This window comes from Scomber japonicus, chromosome 18 (genome assembly GCF_027409825.1).
Source record: "Scomber japonicus isolate fScoJap1 chromosome 18, fScoJap1.pri, whole genome shotgun sequence".
NCBI lineage: Eukaryota > Metazoa > Chordata > Actinopteri > Scombriformes > Scombridae > Scomber > Scomber japonicus.
This window is the reverse complement of record NC_070595.1, coordinates 6,646,830-6,666,810: the sequence shown is the minus strand read 5'-3', so window position 1 is coordinate 6,666,810 and position 19,981 is coordinate 6,646,830. Positions and strand designations below refer to the sequence as shown.

At 41.3% G+C, this 19,981-nt stretch overlaps 1 protein-coding gene across 4 annotated transcripts in view; it reads right to left on the bottom strand.

The window, feature by feature from the left end:
• Positions 1–4,792: 4,792 nt before the first annotated feature.
• The window catches only part of hdac5 (histone deacetylase 5), a 45,298-nt gene continuing 30,109 nt past the window's right edge, over positions 4,793–19,981 (bottom strand). For all 4 annotated transcript variants that reach the window (XM_053339059.1, XM_053339061.1, XM_053339062.1 and 1 more), the window contains 22 exons: positions 18,641–18,772; positions 18,322–18,431; positions 17,630–17,746; positions 17,282–17,393; positions 17,048–17,161; positions 16,715–16,908; positions 16,510–16,628; positions 16,200–16,392; positions 12,098–12,209; positions 10,123–10,256; positions 9,604–9,724; positions 9,337–9,386; positions 9,137–9,244; positions 8,992–9,047; positions 8,808–8,895; positions 7,492–7,611; positions 7,215–7,312; positions 6,999–7,117; positions 6,688–6,821; positions 5,670–5,751; positions 5,408–5,576; positions 4,793–5,313 (listed from right to left, as the gene is read on the bottom strand). In XM_053339059.1, the coding sequence (XP_053195034.1) occupies positions 5,274–5,313; positions 5,408–5,576; positions 5,670–5,751; positions 6,688–6,821; positions 6,999–7,117; positions 7,215–7,312; positions 7,492–7,611; positions 8,808–8,895; positions 8,992–9,047; positions 9,137–9,244; positions 9,337–9,386; positions 9,604–9,724; positions 10,123–10,256; positions 12,098–12,209; positions 16,200–16,392; positions 16,510–16,628; positions 16,715–16,908; positions 17,048–17,161; positions 17,282–17,393; positions 17,630–17,746; positions 18,322–18,431; positions 18,641–18,772 (2,522 nt within the window). In that variant the 3' untranslated portion in view covers positions 4,793–5,273. The remainder of the gene's footprint in view (positions 5,314–5,407; positions 5,577–5,669; positions 5,752–6,687; positions 6,822–6,998; positions 7,118–7,214; positions 7,313–7,491; positions 7,612–8,807; positions 8,896–8,991; positions 9,048–9,136; positions 9,245–9,336; positions 9,387–9,603; positions 9,725–10,122; positions 10,257–12,097; positions 12,210–16,199; positions 16,393–16,509; positions 16,629–16,714; positions 16,909–17,047; positions 17,162–17,281; positions 17,394–17,629; positions 17,747–18,321; positions 18,432–18,640; positions 18,773–19,981) is intronic.

The window sequence follows — 19,981 nt, the reverse complement described above, 5'->3', positions numbered from 1 at the left end:
ATATATACACACACACACACACACACACATCTGCTATGATACCATTGAACTTGCTGAAATCTCCAAGAACGGCAGCAGCGCTACAGGCCTTTTTGACGACCTTTCCTCTTAAGGGTTCAGTGTTTTATTAGTTGAGTGAAGATTTGGAAAATTTGTCAGATGCAGCCCTGCTCCAATTACCATGTGGGAAAAGAGCAGGGGAAGGGGTTTCAACAGCTGTTTTAAACGATCCAACAAGCACTTGGGTTGAAACCTACAAACGCCTCAAGTCCAATAGGGCAAGAAACATGAGTGATCAGACAGTCAGGTTGTAAACAAGCCAATAGTTAAAACAAATTATTTAAATTGTTTTGGTTTAGATAATCCGGGTATGGCTAAGCGTGTTGCCTTCAAGTTCACATTAAGAACAGCACACCATGAGACCCAGAATCCAACCAGTGCTCCTGTAACTTGAATGCTGCCTACAGGTATTCTGTATGTCAGTTAGCTTGTGGCAATTTGACGAAACATAATTTTTATTAAGGAAAAGAGCACCATGTGAGCACACATGATAAAAGGTGTTTGAACCAGGTTTCAACTCAGACAGGGTAGTGAACCCTGTTGATGTTGTACTCAATTGGTGATCTAGGGTTCCAGAGGGGGTCACCAGATAAATCTGTGTGATAACAGTTAGAAAAGACAAAAATGAGGAATTGAAAATAACTTTTCCTGAAATCCTTGCTTTTTATTATGCAATACTGGATAATTTTAGACCTCCAAAGATGATTCAAATGAAACAATCTGAATATCAATCTTTGGTTAAATTACTTTCAACTCAGACATATTCAACCTAGAAAATGTTATAAGACTTAGACTTAGCTTTTTACAAGGGTCAAAAGCAAAAAAGGTTTCAGAGCAAATTATGTGTACACTTAATTTGTCTGGGAAGGTTCTCAAAATGTCAATTACCCCTCATTACACAGGAAAAACAGTGTACACACAGTAAACTGAAGGATGTTTACAATGGACAATGTGGGTATTCAACTCAATCAAATAAGTTGTAGGTTTGATAGTCTGACCACTTATGTTCCTTGACCTTTTTTTTTTTTTTTTTTGCATGATCTTGACATCTCAAGAATTAAATTAGGTGAGTATAGTGTTTTTATTCCCTTTGGGAATGATGGCCAACACTAAAAATACAAGGCCCAAGTTGAAATAAAACCGGAATATAGCTGTAGCTGCAGTTCCTCTAATGACCACTAGATGCTGCCCAAATGACTGAAAACATGACCAAAAACAATCTGAATTATTAAGGCATTTTTTTAAAAATGGGGGGTATTAACTGCACGACTGACAGGTTTCTCAGTTGTGGTAGCTGCCGCTTGCTGGTCCCACCACAACTGTTTGTTTTGTTCCTTCGTGCCTGCAATGAACTCCAGCTGAGCTCAGCCGTCAGCGATACCACACCACCCAACACTACCGTCTGTGATGAATCATTATTGTCTGTGTTAGACATTGTGAATTACTAATCTGTTCTTATCCCACCATTAAACCCTCCAATGTGAGTTGCTGCCACTGTGGACTATGGTTTTAATGGATAAAATGGCCTTGGAGTTTACATTAGTCCAAAAAGACCACATTGAACCACCTGCAAAACAGCTCAATAAATAAATCAATCAAAACTGTTTATCCATTCCACCTGACAGGTAATACAAACAAATAGCACTCAACCACATTTGTAAAAGTAGAGGGGCCTCTACGGACAATGTAAGCGAGTGAACTGAGGAGGTCATGACCACAGCAACGCTGAGGCTGGATGTTGTAGTCTCTCTCTGTTCCGGCCATTGCTGTCCTATCGGTGTATTGCTTTTGAACAGACGAAACCCAGAGGTAGCAGTGTCAGCTACAACCATAGCTACAACACTCGCTACACCACAGAGGGTCCTGGGAATGGGAGTTTAGTGAGGTTGAAGATCATGTTCGGCAAAGTTAGCTCGCTGACGTCACTCAATAGTGTTTCTGAGTTGAGTTTCTATAGATGTGGTCCAGTTCTGTGTCCTCTGTTTCCACTGGGCATCTTCGATGAGAGCAGACATAGCAAAAAGGCAGCTTTCAACCTCCATAAGTGTCCATTTGTGAAAAGTGTGACCGGAAAAATGAAGCACAAATCTGAAAACGTTGTGCTGTGCTTTATGGTGGCCACACTAAAAAATAATGCAAAATACTTTAAAAACAAAGAGCTGGATGTTGGGGCACTCATTGAAAACCATAAAAACAAAGCTACTTTACTGTAGTTCTGTAGTAAGCATGTTTGAGCCATGGTTCCCAGCAGTGAATGGGATATGTATGGAGGTCTGGATGTATTTTCTTTTCTTCTTCTTTTTTTTTTTTTTTAGCATGAACAAATCTTTGAACATTCATTTTAAAGCATTGACAAGTTCCGATAAAAGAGGCTGCTAACAAATGGTCTTTAAAGTTTAACTGCAGTGGTTTGTTGGACAATTGTAACATCATTTATCAGAACAGTCCTTTTTAAAGCCGTGAAGTGCTATTACAGTTTTCGATGGATTGATACTTTGCAATATAGTTGCCAACTCTGGTAGCTTTTTGTTTCAGTTTGTTTTTGGTTGGTGTAACCATGTAACCAACTGCTCAAGAATGTGTAAATGGCACTGGAGCAATAAGACCTCAAGTTCAGTTATTCAATATTCCATCTGACAGAACTATTACTCTGTCCCTGTATCACCATCTCCCAGACATTTCAGTCACTGAGTGGCTCATTAGCCCTGATCCAGGAACAGCAGACTATATAACATAATCACTGAATGGATCTTTAAATAAGTTACAGCAAGATTATGAAAATATGAACTCAAGTGGTAGACAATCTTCTTTGTAACTTTAAATGAAATGTCAAGTGAAAACTAAATGGCTAGAGCAGGAAGAAGCCTAATTTATCCTGACCAAGAAAGGTTTTGTCTATTAAAGTCAAACCATGATGGTTTTTTTCCTACCTTGTAATTCATTAAGGAAATTGCAGACTATCCAGATAATTTGTATTTTCATCATTCTTGCTATAACAAATCAGTGAACTGCACATTGACGAAAACATCAGAGCTACAGCAGATGGTGATTCAGGGCCGTGATATGCAGTACGACCGTCAGCGTAGTGAATATCGTTAACCATAGAGGAGATAGTTAACCTGTTAGACTACAAAAATACATCATAACTGGGCCAACCTGTTTACCCAGTCATGACCTTTGACCTTTATATCCTCTTATGTGTAGTTGCTGCTGTTTGCCTGTGGAGGTCAGCGCTGCATGCCTTATCCTACCAGAGGACCTGGAGCTCGCTATTCACCTCCAATAACAACAACAAGCACCATGACAACAATATCCAGCCGTCCTCAACATCTGTAAACAAACAAACAAACAAACAAGTGGCGGTCTGACATCATCAGACCATGTGCTTACTTCCTGTCAAACAGCCAAACCATTAAAACACCAAATCTCCATATAGAATATATTCATAACTCCAATCTGATTGGATAAAACACTGTTTACATATATATATGTAAACATATAAAATGCTGTATATGTGTGTTTGTGTGTGTGTGTGTGTGTATATATATATATATGCACATATAAATATATACACACACACAAACACAGACGCACACAATAGGGTCCAAATGGCTTGAGACTCTGAGTCTGAGGCTTTTGGACCCCACTGTATATATGTATAGAGAATATTATTTTTCTTTTTTATACAAAAAGAGAAAGTATTTTGTGTTTTATACATATATGTATGTACAGATATAGAAAAGAGACCACACCTAGTCTGCTGTGACATAACCGTGGGCAACAGGACAGGAGACAGTATTTACATCAAACAGGAAATAGTACAATAAAAAAAAAGAAAGAAAAAAAGGAGGGATGTGGTGGTCGTTGTGGTGTTAAAATAAAAAAGTCCCACAGTCGCCTTTAGAGAAGAAGGGACGGGGGGCTCAGGTCACATGACTCAACCCAAATGAGCGACAGAGAGAAGTGATGCAGTTTTCATTGACTACGTATTTGAAAAGAACGAATACTGCGTAAAACCGACCTGTAATCCTGAGACGCTTTCACCAGATTCCATAAAAGTCGGATTGAATATTATTATTCATTTTACAGTTAATATTCAATGGAGATTTTTACTGGAGATTTCTAGTGTGTGACGATGGCTTTTAGAGGCTTTTTCTTCCCCCTCAGAAACAATTAAAAGTCTGTCGGGGGAAACCAGGGAATAGCTGGCATGAACATTGTCAGATTTGAAAGAAAATACAATTCTTTGCCACTTTAATACATTTATGAACATATATATATATATATATATATATATATGTATATATATATTTATATAATATCTCTCATGATTCTCTCTGTCTTTCTCGTGGTTGCTAAATAGTGAGATAAGGACAAATTAAGGCATCCAGATGAAGAGACAAAGAATGAACTGACCGACTAAAACAATAGCTGTATGTGTGTTAGTGTGTGTGTGAGAGTGTGTTTCTTCAGTCCTGATTGGCTGGTTGCTTTGCTGAGGTGCTGCGGTGGTGGTGTTTTGTGGTTTGTGATTGGATGGTTGGTTTTTGCGGACCAAAAAAAAAGGCACCTAGTTCCTCCTCCTCCGCTCATTCGAAATTGTTTATTCCTCCTCCGCTCCGCCACATCTCGTCTCTCTGACCGGACCGACGGGCGAGGAGACAAGTTGTCTGCTCGGTTCTGTTCTCCAAATTCGGGTTCGAGACCGCCACCCCTAACCCTCAGTGGGGGGGAGGGGGGCAGAGGAGTGGAGATAAAATGAAATGACAGAAGGATGACGGGCAGGGGGGTGGACGGAAACAATTCAGTGGTGCTGTGTGCGAGAGAGGAAAAGAGAGGACGGGCTCGAGCCACAGTTATAGTTTCACTTGAGGTGTATCCATGCTGATCCCCCCCCACCACCACCACCACCACCACCTGCTCCTCTGGTTGCCACGGAGATGCTAACAAGTCGTCTGCTCCTCCTCGAGGCCGATGAACCGGTAGAAAAAGAAACGCCGTCATGGGCCCCCCCGCCTTCTCCTGCCTCTAGAATGTTCTCCTCAGCCAATCGGAGTCCTCGCTTCCACCCTGTGTGAACGTGAGTGTGTGTGCGAGCGTGGCGTGTGTGTCCCGACGCACACTCCGCGGAGGAAGAGGAAAAGGAAGAGGAAGAGGAGGTGCCAGAAGGAGGTGAATGTGGAGTTCTTGTGTGCTTCTTGTTTGAGCTCCTCCTACAGTATAGGCTCTTCTTCCATTGGCTCCTCTGTGGACCTGCGGTTAACAAAATAAAGCATGTGTCAGAATAAAATAAATAAAAAAATATTTATATGAAGCTGACAGGAAGTCAGCATTTTGCTCTGCTGACCTGCTGGTTTCCGTGTTGTCAGGGACAGAGCCAGGCTGATCGACGTCAACGCTCAGGGACGCCATGGCGCTGACCGTTTCTGCCTCGTCCTTCTCTGATTGGCCCTGAGCACCCAGGGGGCTGTCCAATAGCGAGTGGCCGCTCGTCTGGAGACACGACCAGTGTTTACCTGCAGGGAGAGAGAGAGAGAGAGTGGGACATGTTGTAGCTTCTCATCGTGTGTGTGTGCTTATGTGTGTGTGTTTCTGTGTGTGTGTCTTACTCTGGATCTCTATGACTCTCTCCAGTGAGGAGCAGGCTTTGGGACAGGGCTTCTCCTGAGGCCACTGAAACATAGAGTCACACTGACAAAGACAGAAAGAGTGTGTCAAATCAGTTGTTTTCGGAAGTTCAAAAACATCCAGCCAATAAAAAAGCTTATCAGTGAAGAACTGAACACCTATATAATTATAACTTATTCTCTGTATTTTGGAGGGAATCTTATATCAGTGTTATGTGTGGAACTGGAGTGAGGACATGGTTAGCCTAGCTTAGTACAAGGACTGAAAGCAAAGGGGGAAAAAAGCTCCTCTGACTCATTCTAGAATATAAGAATAAGCCTACTGACACATCTAAAGGACTAATTCACACAATGAATCTTGTTTATTTAACCTGTCCATTAACACAACATGTAATGGAGGTGGCTCCACATCTGCTGCTTGTGTGGATGAAGTCACTCTTTATCATTCGTTCTGGAGAGCCTTTCTGTCATTATTAGGCTGACGGTTAGTGTTGATTCAGTGGAAATTTACCAAACCAACATCGTACAGTAAGTGGGTGGAAAGGTTTACGGCACATATTCCACTTGGGGATCAGTACAGTACTTTCCTCTTTTATTTTGAATTCAATTTTATATCCAAACACTAAGCACTAAGTCTGGGTTCCTTGAAACCTCTATCCACCAACCCCAGAGTGTCTGGCCCTTTTCTTTTCTTTGAATGTATGTGGGTTGTGGTATTCCGTAATTGTATGGGTTTATATGTCTATATGTGTCTATATGTATATCAAAAAAGGTTCAATAAAAATCTACAATAGCTACAATAAACCCTAACTCTAACCCTAACCCACTCAATTTTACATCTAAACCAGTGAGCTTGAGTAATGTCCTGTCCTACATCCTGTCTTCATCTCCACACTTCACGCACATATATGAAAGTTGGATCTCTCTCTCTCTCTCTCTCTCTCTCTCTCTCTCTCTCTCACTCTCTCTCACTCTCTCTCTCTCACTCTCTCTCTCTCACCGGGTCTCCTAGTAGCGCCGAGACGCAGGCCTCCGATGCGTCACAGATGGCGGTGAGATCGTGACCGCCCTCCAGCGCCATAACCACCCGCCCACCTGCCAGACCCATCAGCAGCTGCGTCAGCTGACCGAAACCTGTAAAACACACACACACACACACACACACACACAAGTCACAAATAAGACACATTATAACTAACCTTTCCCCACATTGCATCAGTGAGACATCAATCAAAATCATGCAGCTCTTCACTGTGAAGAATACTGGTGGTCAGCCGGTCACCGTGGTAACCGGAGCAGAGCGGTACTCACACTTGGCGGAGACGTTGTAACCTCCCAGAGGAGACTGATGACCTTCTACTGCGTCGAAGCCTGCGGACACTAGAACAACGTCTGGACTGAACTGCTGCGCGATGGGCATCACCACGCTCCTACACACATACACACACACGGTAGAGGTTAAGTCTCATAACAATTGCATTTTTACCAGCATTTACACATATAATCATGTAACTGAATAATGTTTACCTAAAGGCAGTGAGGTACTCAACATCACCCATAGGGGGCTCCACTCCTCCAGTCCACGCTATGTTAACATTAAAACCAACACCTGCACCCGATCCCACCTGAGGAAGGAGAGAGAGAGACATCGATATGTGTAGATTTAGGATAAGATAAAGGATTTTAGTTGTACTGCTCCTTTAAAAAGGTACCATGTGCACATAGAGAAAGAAGAGGAAACACAGAAGGAGGAGGCAGTGTGTGTGTGTGTGTGTGTGTGTGTGTGTATAAACATGTACAGTACCTCCTCGGGTGCTCCGCTGCCAGGAAAGAAGTTCCCGTCGTCGTAGCGATGGAGGGAGATGTAGAGGACGTTGGGGTCGCTGTAGAAGGCCTGCTGGGTGCCGTTGCCATGGTGAATGTCCTGCAGTGACAGGTCAGTGGCATCGGAAAGAAGGTCAATGGGTTGTTATGATTTTTTTTTAAACACACACACACACACACACACACACACACACACACACACACACACACACACACACACACACACACAGGGTTGTGTCAGCATTTTAGTGAGATTCGCTCTCCTCGCCTACATAAAAGCCTTGCGTGGGGGGAAATGACAGAGTGATGACGCAGTGATTGCTCAGTCGGCTATTTGTTCTCCTCTCTGTGTGTGTGTGTGTGTGAGTGTGTGTAGATTTCTGTGTTGTGTAATAATAACACACACAAAAAAAGGGAGAAATCTGGTCACAACAAGACTGATGTTGCAAACTAGCTGCCGGCTCGCTCGCCTTTTAATGTCTTCAGTCCAGCTTGAATCCCTCCAGAGGATCAGTCATTACAAACTGAAGCTGTGTCACTAAACGCTGTTCAAACACACACACACACACACACACACACACACACGGCTTTCATTTCAACTCTCGTGCACATCCCAGAGACATAAATGTGTCAGGCTGAACTTTGAAGAGATGATAGAGATGTTAAACTGGGACAAATAGGCTGCTTACTGTCGACTGTGAGCCAACAGGCCCCTTATGGCATGAAGATGGGAATAAAACAGCTGAATCAGGCCTTTAAATGACACTTATTGTAGTATTTTATCATATTTCTAATCTGCAGTTTTACCTGTCTATTTAAATAGATCAGTGTATAAGCTACTGGATCAGCACTTTACTGCCTCTTACTTTAGCTGCCTCTTTTTATGTTGTTTTTTTAAAGGTGTTAAATGTATTTTTTTTTGTGTGAAAAAAGCATTTAGCTCCCCTGTATGCTGAGTGTGTTTTATAGCTCATCTGTCATATGGACAATGAATCAGCCTCAGATGTGAATGTAAGTGTAGGATGAGAAGAATCACCTGCTTTGAAGGTAAGGCAGTTAATCTGGACTGTGAGCTGGTGTTTACTGCAGGTTTAGTTGTGTAACAGTTTGGCAGACTCCTGTATACTGTTATCACTATTTTAAGTGAGATGTTTGGAAGCTGTCACTCACAGTTAAGTTTGATATAAATGAATCTTGGATTATGATGCAACAGTTGATGCCTGAATTCCATAACAGTGTTATGGAAAGATAATAAAAGAATGTTTTTATTGCGTGCGCGCGCGTGTCTTAACTCACCCAATCCACAATGAGGATCTTGCCCACTCCCAGTTTCTGCTGCAGAAGTTTAGCAGTGATGGCGACTGAGTTGAAGAAACAAAACCCCCTGTACACACACATAAAAAGAAGTAAAAGTTGTTAGTCTTCACCAACATGTGACAGAGTGTAATATGTTGAGGTGTGATAATAATCTTGTACTTACATAGCGGTGGATTCCTCAGCATGGTGACCTGGTGGACGCACCACTGCAAAGCCGTTCTGTTACAGAGACGGTGAACGACGGGTCAGACAGATGTTTATTTTCAATGAAGTGTGTGTGTGTGTGTGTGTTTGTGTATTTCTGTTACCTTCAGCTCCCCCGCTGCCACTCTGAAGGCTAGCTCAATCACCGAGCCGACCGCCATGCGCACTGCCGCTGACGAGTGCATCTCGTTCCACACGGTGTCACTGTCCACCTGCAGGGGGCAGCACAGCACAGAGATCAAACCAGGGGCCTTTAATAACTTGAATATTTCTACTGTGTAGAGAGTTAGACAGACAGTCTCACCCCTATTCCTCCACAGGGAAGAACAGCATACATCTTCTGGCTGATTGGACCTGAAACGGCCAATCAGAATGGAGGTTATAGGTATTGTAGTGATGCATACAGTTCAATATAAGCTGACGTATATTTAAAATGAAGTGAAGGCAACAGGTCAAACACATAGGTAAGATAGACAGACAGTAAGAGAGACAGTAAGAAAGATAGAAAGTAAAAGGCAGACAGACAGACAGACAGACAGACAGACAGACAGACAGACAGACAGGTAGGTACCCAGCAGCTTCTTGTGGTCCAGTTTGTGTCTGTTGAGTGGACTGGTTCCATAGAGCAGAGTGTGGAACTCTGAATGGACAGACTGGATCTCATCCAGAGACGCTTTACGCCCACGAATTCTCTGCTCACACACAGACAGAGAGGGAGACTGGGACTGAGCTTTTTTTTTTCACAAGAAAAAAAATCATCATATAATAGATGTTTGGCAGCTGGTGGAGATAAATAAGTATTGTATGAAGAAAGCTTTTCTACATGAGATTTACACTTTGCTGTATATAAGCAGACAGGATGTTGTTTACAGCAAGGCAGAACATACTGCGTGTGTGTTAACCGCCCCACTCCTTTTATTGGCAGGTGAATATGAGTAGTGTGTTGCAGTGCATGCTGGGAAAGTCTACAGTGTGTGCACCAACCATGACAATACAGCATAGTGGGTGTAGCTCTGTGTTGCTGTGAGTACAAAGGTCCTGTTTGTTAACTTTTCAATGTGTGTGTGTGTGTGTGTGTGTGTGTGTTTACCTCACAGCGGCCCAGCAGGCCCGTCTCCTGCAGTCTGGACCAGATGCTCTGCACTCTCCCAGCATGCTCTGGGTGGATGTGAGCATTGCCACACACACACTGATGCTTCAACATCAGACTGTCATACACGAGCCCTGCAGAGAGAGAGAGAGAGAGAGGATGAGTTCACCATATATTCTCAAATACAAACAAATGCTACAATAACAGAAAAAAAGAAAGAAAGAATAATACAGGACTGAAGAAAAACCTCATGATAAATTATCATACGTTCTACAACAGTATAACAAATGGGATTATTTTTTGTAGTAACACATAAACACCACTAGATGTCAGCAGCTACCAGTGAAATATATGAGACATGCAGGCCACAAACTTCACTTTATACTATTTATAGCCAGACTTTCAGTAAGCTCTACAGTATATATGGCCTTGAAGATATACATCTGATTTGAATATGAAGGAGATTTCTGCTTTTGCTTTAACTTATCATTATGAAGTTAAAGTTGATTGCACAGTGTAATGGCTACAGAATAATAACTCCATTAGTGTTTAGATTGGTTTCCTATAAGCTTCACTTTCACTATGCAGTTCTGTTTGCAACCAGGTATGAGCTCAATGCAACATGAAGGCTCAGTTCAAGGCACAAAGGAAGTGTGTCAACCATTGAGCATAATATTTTGGTATGTATCCAAACTGTGTGTGCTATGTTTTAGTTGCACTGAGTATACAACCGGAATCAACTTTCGAGAAAGCTCTCTAGAAATCAATTAGTTAAGCTAGCAGCTCTACAGCCATAGATACCGGATCAGTATGGCTGGATATGGTTTAAAAATTAGGATACCAGTACCAATCCAAGTATCCTTAAAGTGATACTGATACCAATTGAGTACTTCATTTGATACCCATTATACATTTAGTGCTCTGTCTTTTATCTGGTGTAACAGGTGTGTAGTGCAGACACACTCTAGAGCGTTTAGGTGGCATCTTGGCTGCTGAACTGCTTAGTGCGCTAACTCTAATTCAACACAAATTCACCACCACAGACGGGTTGTAGCTGCTGTGGCAGTGGGCCAATCACACATTGCATTAAATTGAAGAACGCTTGCGTTGATTGGCTGTGAGGAAGTCCATACTAATAGTCATACTAGATCTGGGTGGAAAACGGATTGATTGCAGGTATAGAGACGTTTTGATGCTGCTTGTTATCAATTAATTTGGGTTTATAGCCTAAAAGGTATCGAGTACTGATACTCAGCCCTATGGATCAGTATCCAGTCAAGCTGATCTACTCGTTCATATGAAAATGAACAGACAGAAAATATTTCCATTGCAAATTTCTTTCATTCTAAAACATTCTTTTTCTGTCTGTTCATTCATTATAGACTGAATGAATGAACGAACCCATGCTCTTTCTTCTAATGTTCTTGTAACGTTACTCCATCCCGACACCAACCCCTGATGTAGTTACTGTATGTAGTAGTGCATTACTGTAGTAATGCTACATGTTATGAATTTCAAGACAAATTGATTTCTTGGGTGGCTGAATAATGATTATCTCTGACTTGTAGTTTGACACTTTTTTCTGATGGAGGCATCAAATTCCCCCAAAACTGCTTAAAAACACAAAGTTAAATGATGTAAATTATAATAAATGATGAAGCTCGTGTTAATAAAAGTGAATCAATATACAAAATGTTATTTGTACTGACAGCAAGCAGAACAGTAGCTTCATACTTCAACATGAACCTCTGAGCTTATAAAACAAGAAGTACGATCAACCAAATAGTACATGAAGGTATTTCAGTGAGTTCATCACAACCGTCAGCCAACGGAGTCAGCTCCTTGTTGCTAAGCAACTGACATGGTGGCGTACGTTAGACGGACACTGCTGACGTAAAACCTCTCATCCAATCGCAAACGAGATGCACGCACGCAAAAAAAACTAAACTAAACTAAAAAAAAAAGAAAAACTGACCGGTGGTGAAGAGGTGTTTGATGGGATTGACGGTGGCTGCAGGGGAGGACTGCGCTCTTCCCAGAGGTCTGTGGGGCAACGACGACTGTAACACACCCAGCTGCTGCAAGGCCTGATGGGAAGGAGGGGAGGGGAAGAGAGACGGAGGAGTGAAGAAAGAGAGACAAAGTTATGATTCATAGCAAAAAAGGATGAATCAGAGATCAGTTCATTCACTGCAATGATTGTGTGTGTGTGTGTGTGTGTGTGTGTGTGTGTGTGTGTGTGTGTGTGGTGAGTGTATTTATCAACTGAAATTACTATAATTCACAGTGATGTATGATTTTTTTAAATCAACATTGCATCAAAATGTATGAAAACATGCTGTATAAATTATGATTGATTGATTGATTGATAAAAAAAGGTAATACTACACTTTTTATGATGATGTCATGAACCATTACAGTCTGAAGTTTAGTTTTCTTGAAACTTAAACTGTCATGAAATTTCACTGATCACCAGCCTCCACAGTGTGTGTGTGTGTGTGTGTGTGTGTGTGTGTGTGTGTGTGTGTGTGTGTGTCTATATATAGGGAGTGTTGCTGCGCTCCCTGCTGGGAACTGGGTGACTCATCATCTGTGGGTGGACACTAAAACACACACTTGACATATACAAAAATATGGGAATACACACACACACACACACACACACACACACACACACACACACACACACACACACACACACACACACACACACGCAGTGAGTCCAGTGGTTGAGTCATCGGCTGGTGATGTCACTGCAGTGTCAACATATATACATTATATATATATATATATATATATATATATATATATATACGTGTCAGAAAATGACAAAATGTCACAAAAAATGACATATTGTGCAATTTTATATTCCGATCCCACCCTTTCTGTTTCTGTTAAATGTCAAAGCTTTCTTCTGATGACTCATCCTGTACTTGTGCGCCTCTAAAAAAAAAATTAAATGTGATCAGACATTTTAGACTGATCCATTCAACCCTCCGCTGGAATAAAAGGTGCTTCATCCTCCAGCACAAACACCACCCACAATGAACACGGGGTCAGAGGTGGGGTGCGTTTGGGTGTCATGGAGCAGGAGGAACAAGATCATTGAGGGAAAAAAGGCAGTGAAGATGTTTATCAGTCCTGACACGCTGAGACAACCTCAACCCAACCAAGGAATGTCCCATTACAGAAAATGATGTTACACTGTACTGATGTTTAAAGCAGTATTGATCCATTGATTGATTGATTGGTTTGATGGTTGATTTACTTTAGTTTCTGTTCATTTAGTTTAGTGTTTTCATTTTGTTTACTTTTGTTTAGTTACGTTTACTTCAGTTTATGTTGGTTTTGTTTAGTTTTTGATTCATTTACTTTCATTAAGTGTACTTTCATTTAGTGTGGTTTACTTTACTTAAGTTTACGTTCATTTAGTTTACTTTAGTTTGGCTTAGTGTGGTTTTCTTTAGTGTCTTTCACTTTTTTACTTTAGTTTAGTGTCATTTAATGTCATTTGCTTTCTTCAGCATCATTTAGTTTAGTTTAAGTCTTTTGCTGCTCAGTGTTCCACTGTGCTGTTTGGAGCTCAGCACATAGGTGAATAGGTTTGTAAGACTTCAGTGAGACAGAATCAAAACTGTTAAGTTGCAGGCTGTAAAACTAAAACAATGAGCTGAAAGATGCTAAAAGGCTCCATAGAGCTGAATGGAACTGCAGAGTTGGGTGTGAACGACCTCTTTGACATTACAGACACAGTCATTTCATCCACTGATAATATGAAAATAGTCATTAGTGCAGCTTTCAAGTCCAACTTAAGTCAAGTTGAATTTTTTTTTCTGCTACGGCACACATATCTGCTCTGTAAATCACAGAAAAACATCTGTCTTCAGTTCTCTGTCAGTGTAGTGGAAGGAATTCTTTCCACACAGCCAATTAAATCATTTAAATCAAATAAAGTGGTGAAATCACCGATCTGTGATTGGCCGATGGTGATGCTGACTACCAGCCAGACAACAGTCTGAGACACAACATAACAAGAGCAGCAGACTTTTCACAACAATTTCATACAGTATGCTTTCTAGATAACATCTCTTAACAACCATCAGTGTGAAATCACCTGATTAAAATATCAGAGTGACACTGGAGTTAATATGTAGGGGTTTATGTGGAGTTAATCACACAGTTTGTCATTGGCAAAAGAACATTACCTCATCTTTAAAAAGGTTATATGGTAGCACAATTAAAAGTAAGCTTTTACTCACGTTTCAAGTAAAAAGGTTTGAAAATAATTTGTCAGAACTCAAATTAAAGATGCACATTAAGTAAAAGTTTGACTGAATCACATTGTACATCTCATTTATCTTACTTACATACTAGAGATTGATTTTGAGCTAAAAAAACAACAGCTAATGTAACCTAATGAGATAAACTCCTGTCACAGACATAACAGAAAAATATTAGATCATGGATGACAGCACTGTTCAAACTGCATACACACTGCAAACTCTTCAAAGACAATATGACAGCATGTGACCCAGTTATTCAAGGACACTGGGAAAAAAATATGTTTTGTCAAATTTTGGTAAATTCAATTAAACACATGTACTTTTCAGCAAGGACGGATAATAGGAATGTTATGTCATGAGCTCACAAAAGCACAATGTGCAGCTTCTCTGAAAGAGAAAAACCTAAAATAGTCATGAGTGATACACAAACTGCATTGCAGCTCAGGGTTTCTTACGTGTGAAAACAATGGTGGGAGGGTGAAAAACACCTGAGGTCATCTTAGGTTTGGACTGAGGCAACGGGCCGGCCGTTAGCAACGATGAGTCAGATAACTAACGCAACATCTGCAGCAGACCAAACACAATGAGACAGAAAACAGCAGGAGGCTCGTTGATGATGCGTTTGTATGACTCATTCCTCTGTGTGATGATGCTGTGTAGTCTGACACTGACCTGAGAGCTTCCTGTCTGATGTTCCCCTACATCCCTGTCAGATGAGCTCAAAAACATCTCAATCTACACCCCCCCCCCCAATCATGCTGCTAATGCATTCATTTCAATTCATTTATTGTGGATTAGTTAAGTAGCACTACAAAGAGAGTGGATGCTGTTACAATAGGTTTTTTACACAATTGCAGTGTCAAAGTAGATTTGCTTGCAGTTGTGCTGCTACCACTTGGAGTGACAGAAGCTCACCTTTTTAACCATTTACCTACTACTTATTTGAACTATTCCTCCGCTACTTTAACTATATTTTTTAGCTATTTTAACTATTCCTCCATTACTTTTAGCTACTTCAACTATATTCTTTAGCTATTTTAACTATTCCTGTTACTTTTAGCTATTCAACTGTTCATGCATTTATCCAAATAATTAACTATTCCTCTGTTACTTTTAGCTATCTAAACTGTTTGTGTGTTTTTTAGCTAACTATTTAACTATTCCTTTGTTACATTTAGCTATTTCATGTTTTTAGCTAACTCTTTGAAATATTTCTCTTTAACTTTTAGCTATTTCAACTGTTTTCAGCTAACTATTTTATCTATTCCTCTGTTACTTTTAGCTATTTCAACTATTCATGCATTTTTTAGCTAACTCTCTTAACTATTCTTCTGCTACTTTTAGCTAACTTTTTTGGCCACTACTTTAGCTAACTTTTTCAAACATTAAAAACATTACTTTTATTTAACTATTTAAATCATTTATACATTACTTTTAATTAACTACTTCAACTTTTCTGCTAGTTTGCTAACTAGTTTTTCTCACACTTTCAAACGAAACCTTGATTTGATGTTTTACAACTGATTCAGTTGGTGGGAGGCGTGAACTGTGGTGTTCGCCTATTATAGCTAGTAGCTTACTGGTTGTAGCTTACTGGTTATTGTGACAATAGATCTACTAGAGATTTGCATTGAGCTCATTTGTTAGTTTGGGAATCACTGTATTAGAGTAAGAGTGGAGTGTGTAAGGTTGGGAATCACTGTGCTAGAGTATAAGTGGAGTGTGTGGGATTTTTTTTAAAGTGAAAACACCAATTAGTCTCAGTGGAAAGAAGCGTTGCATTCACACACAAACCTGCGTGTAGCTCCCCCTCTCGTCATCATCCTCCCTCAGTTGGATGACATCATCGTCCTCTTCCTCTTCGTCCAGCTCGCTCTCAGTACTCTCCCCTTTCACTTGCATGGCCCCGCGTTCCTCGTCACCCTTCATGTGCACACCGAGTCGTTCAGAGGAGGGCGTGCTGTCGTCAGACCCCTCCTTCTGAAGCCTGATTGGTCAAAAAAACAGCGTCGACTTAAAAAACAACATTCAGATGTTTATAATTACATATATAGAAACAAAGGTCAACTAGTAATTAATTCCGGCTGACTTTGAAATGTCACACCTGTGAATTCCCGCCCCTTCGTCGTCCTCCTGCATGTCATTGGTCTCTGTTAGCTCCTCCTCTGTCTCCTCTGGGTGAGTGGGTGGCGGCCTGGGGAGGTCTGTTCCCTTTGATAGCATCTACACACAGAGTAATTATAGTGCGTGATAAAGTGCACTTGTAAACATGTGTATTTGCATGAGAGTGTGTGTGCGAACATGTGTACCTTGTAGTGTTTCTCCAGGAAGTGCTGGTGTTGCTGCTGAACCACCAGCTGCTGCAGGGCCTGCGGGGACTGGGGCAAAGGTGCACTCTGGGTTCGAGCCAGTGGTCGATGGCGAGGCAGCTTGTTGACGGCCCGCATGCCACCGGACACGCCTCGCTCTGCCGTAACCAGCGGCGACTGGCTGTACATGGGGACTGTGTGGGTGGAGGGTCACAGCAGAAAAAGACGATGACACTAAGCATGGACACAATCCTATATGTTAACATTTACTTTACTAGTGTGTTTAGGTGTGTGTGTGTGTGTGTGTGTGTGTGTGTGTGTGTGTGTGTGTACCAGCTAGCATAGCAGTCTGTTGTCTGGCCTGCTCCAGCAGTAGTACGTGCTGCAATAACGAGGAATGGGCGGAGTGAGAGCTGGGAGGCGGGGTTTCCACATCATGCCCCACACCTGCAAAGATAAGCACATAATTAAAAAAACATTATACATAAATGACATTGTGTCACATGTAAATTTAAATATTTATATACAATACTAATATATTATTATGTTAAGTATTGTAAAGCTTACCTGCAGGTAATGAGGATGTGGAGAGAAACTTCCCTGTTAAAGCCCCACCTCCTCGCAGTGATTGGATGGCTTGTCGCTCGGCCTCTTGCTGGTTGGACAGCTTCTGGGTGGGCTGTAAAGGGGAGACATTACCATAGTTACCACATATAGATAGCCACCACAAAATAACCCAATTTTTGTATAGGCCAAAATGGTAATTGCTGGTCATGTGACATAAAAAAAAAGAAAAAGAAACTAAAAAGAAACTTTCTTTCCAAAACAAAAGCAGTGTCATTGTTGTGTATGGAAGCCAGTGTTGGATAGAGTATGTATGTATGTGTAAGTGAATGTCTGTTGAGTTTGACCTACTGTGATGTGTGTGTTGGCAGGGAGGCCCAGGGAGATATTTGGCAAGGACGGCGAAGTGTAGAGACTCAACGGACTCAATGTCCCATCAGCCCCCAGTGTCTGATGGAGAGATCGGAGCTGCACACACACACACAAACTGGTTAGTTTCAGTGTCTCGCTCTGTGGAATTTTAGCAGTTTTGGTAGGGAGGGTGGTCGGACGGTTATACACAGCAGATTGATCCAGGTTGCTATGGTAACTGTTGTTTTTTAACATCTACTGTTAGCACTAAATAACAACATCTTTCTCACATCGAGTCATTTCACTGGAACCTCTTTCTTTAATTACATTCTTTGGGCTCAGCTGCTTAGACGCAATAACTATCAAACATCCCTTTTAAACACATCTGCTGAAATTATCCAGCTGTTTGGTCTACACTTCTAGTGAGGCAGCATTTACAAGCTTCATTATCCATGTATCCATCAAAAACAGGAAGAAAATGTACATTAAACAGGAATTTAGAGCAGAATAGTGTTTTAAACTCATCTGTAAATCCTTTTGATTTTTTAAACATGCTCTTCAAATAAGCCGAATTGACTTTGCTTGCTTACATTGAACTGTAGGTGGCGAACTCGAGCTGCCTGTCCAGTATGAAGACATGGATGGTTGACTTATTTTAAAAAAAGCCTCTGTGTGTGCGCGCGTGTGTATACCTCTGTCTGTATGTTGGGGACTGATCCCGTGTTGCCGTTGGCAATGGCCGAATTGGAGCTGTTGGGACTGCTGGGACCTGAACCTGGAGCGCTATTACAGAGAGAGGAGACTGGTCGAGAGACACAGACACACAGAATGAGAGGGGGGGGGGTAGAGAGAGAGAGAGAGAGAGAGAGAGAGAGAGAGAGAGAGAGAGAGAGAGAGAGAGAGAGAGAGAGAGGGGAGATAACAATGAGTTTCAACTTTGTACTTCTTTCAGTATGAAAAACACAGTCATTAAGTTTGTGTGTTTGTGTGTGTTTGTGTGTGTGTGTTCACCTGATATCTCTATGGCTCTCTTCTTAAAGGTGCTGATGACGGTGCCATCCTTCCTTCGGAGGAGTGGAGAGCTCCGCCTCTCTGCCACCTTCTGCTTCAACCGTGAACGCACTTTCAGATTGGGCTCAGAGACTAGAGGAAAGACCCAGATTTTTTTTTTTTAAAAAGCCAGAAACTGAATGACCAGTAGCATTAAGATAAGGAGAAAGAGGCTGCTTGCGTGTTTAGTTGCCTATGCCTTTTTTTATGTTTAATCTGTTGTTATTTTTATCTCACTTATCTCACTGTCATGTCATTTGCATTTTCATCTGTTTAGTTTCATTGCAAAGCAATCTGTTAAGTGCAGATTTTTGTTGGGTGGAGTATTTCGTTGGGGTACTTAAAGGATCCTGGTGATTTGCCAGAACAGACACAGGAATACAGGCTGGTCTGCTAATCCTACATTACATTTTGGTTGGTTAGGTTGCTTTGCAGGATGAGCAGTTTGGTAGATTTTCAGGTAGCTTCTGTAAAGGTGAAGAGCAAGAACTCACTGCACTACTGTTTTACTACAAATACTTTAAATATCAATGGTCAAAACCAACATGCCAGGACACACTGGCGGATATTTACTGTTTGCCACAATTACCATCAGAAGGCAACATTTTGGAGGGAATTTTGTAGTAAAAACATAGTAACGTCGAAAGTAACTCAAACTGCTTAAGCCTCATGTTAATTTCAGATAAACTTCAGAACACATAACACAATACGCAAAACAAGCACAAAACAAGCACTTTGGATTTTGTTCCCCATTACAAACAATTACTAGTATGGTAAGCCAGAGTTTCAAACTAGCAGCTGGCTAGAAATGAGAAGCTGCTTTCTTCTACCTCGGTCTGAGATCAAGGACCCACTTTTTCAAATATGACTATGAATTTCATACATAGTCATTAGAACCAGGAGCACCTTTTACACAGCCTGATCAAGCTGGAAATGTAGTGCCATTATTCCACCTCACCGTTTTGTATGAAAGGTCCATTGTTGTTCCTCCAATAAGCTAGCAGTGGAGGTAGTCACATGACCAGATTGACGTCTGTGTGAAAGGGATAGTTGTGACTTTACGATAACGTGTAATGTCTGTGACCCGCCACCGGAGGGCTTAAAAATCTCTGAAGAAGCTGCTAGCAGCTAACGTACAGCAACCGAGATGCTAACGTGACAGTAGAAAAGGGCTCAGAATGTGGTGAGAATGTCCGTGGCTCAACACTTGGTCCACTCGCTATTAATGTTTCAAAAAGGAATGTTGCTTTGACACGTATGTCGTACGTAACACTAGATGTTGAGGCTGTTGGGTCACACCCC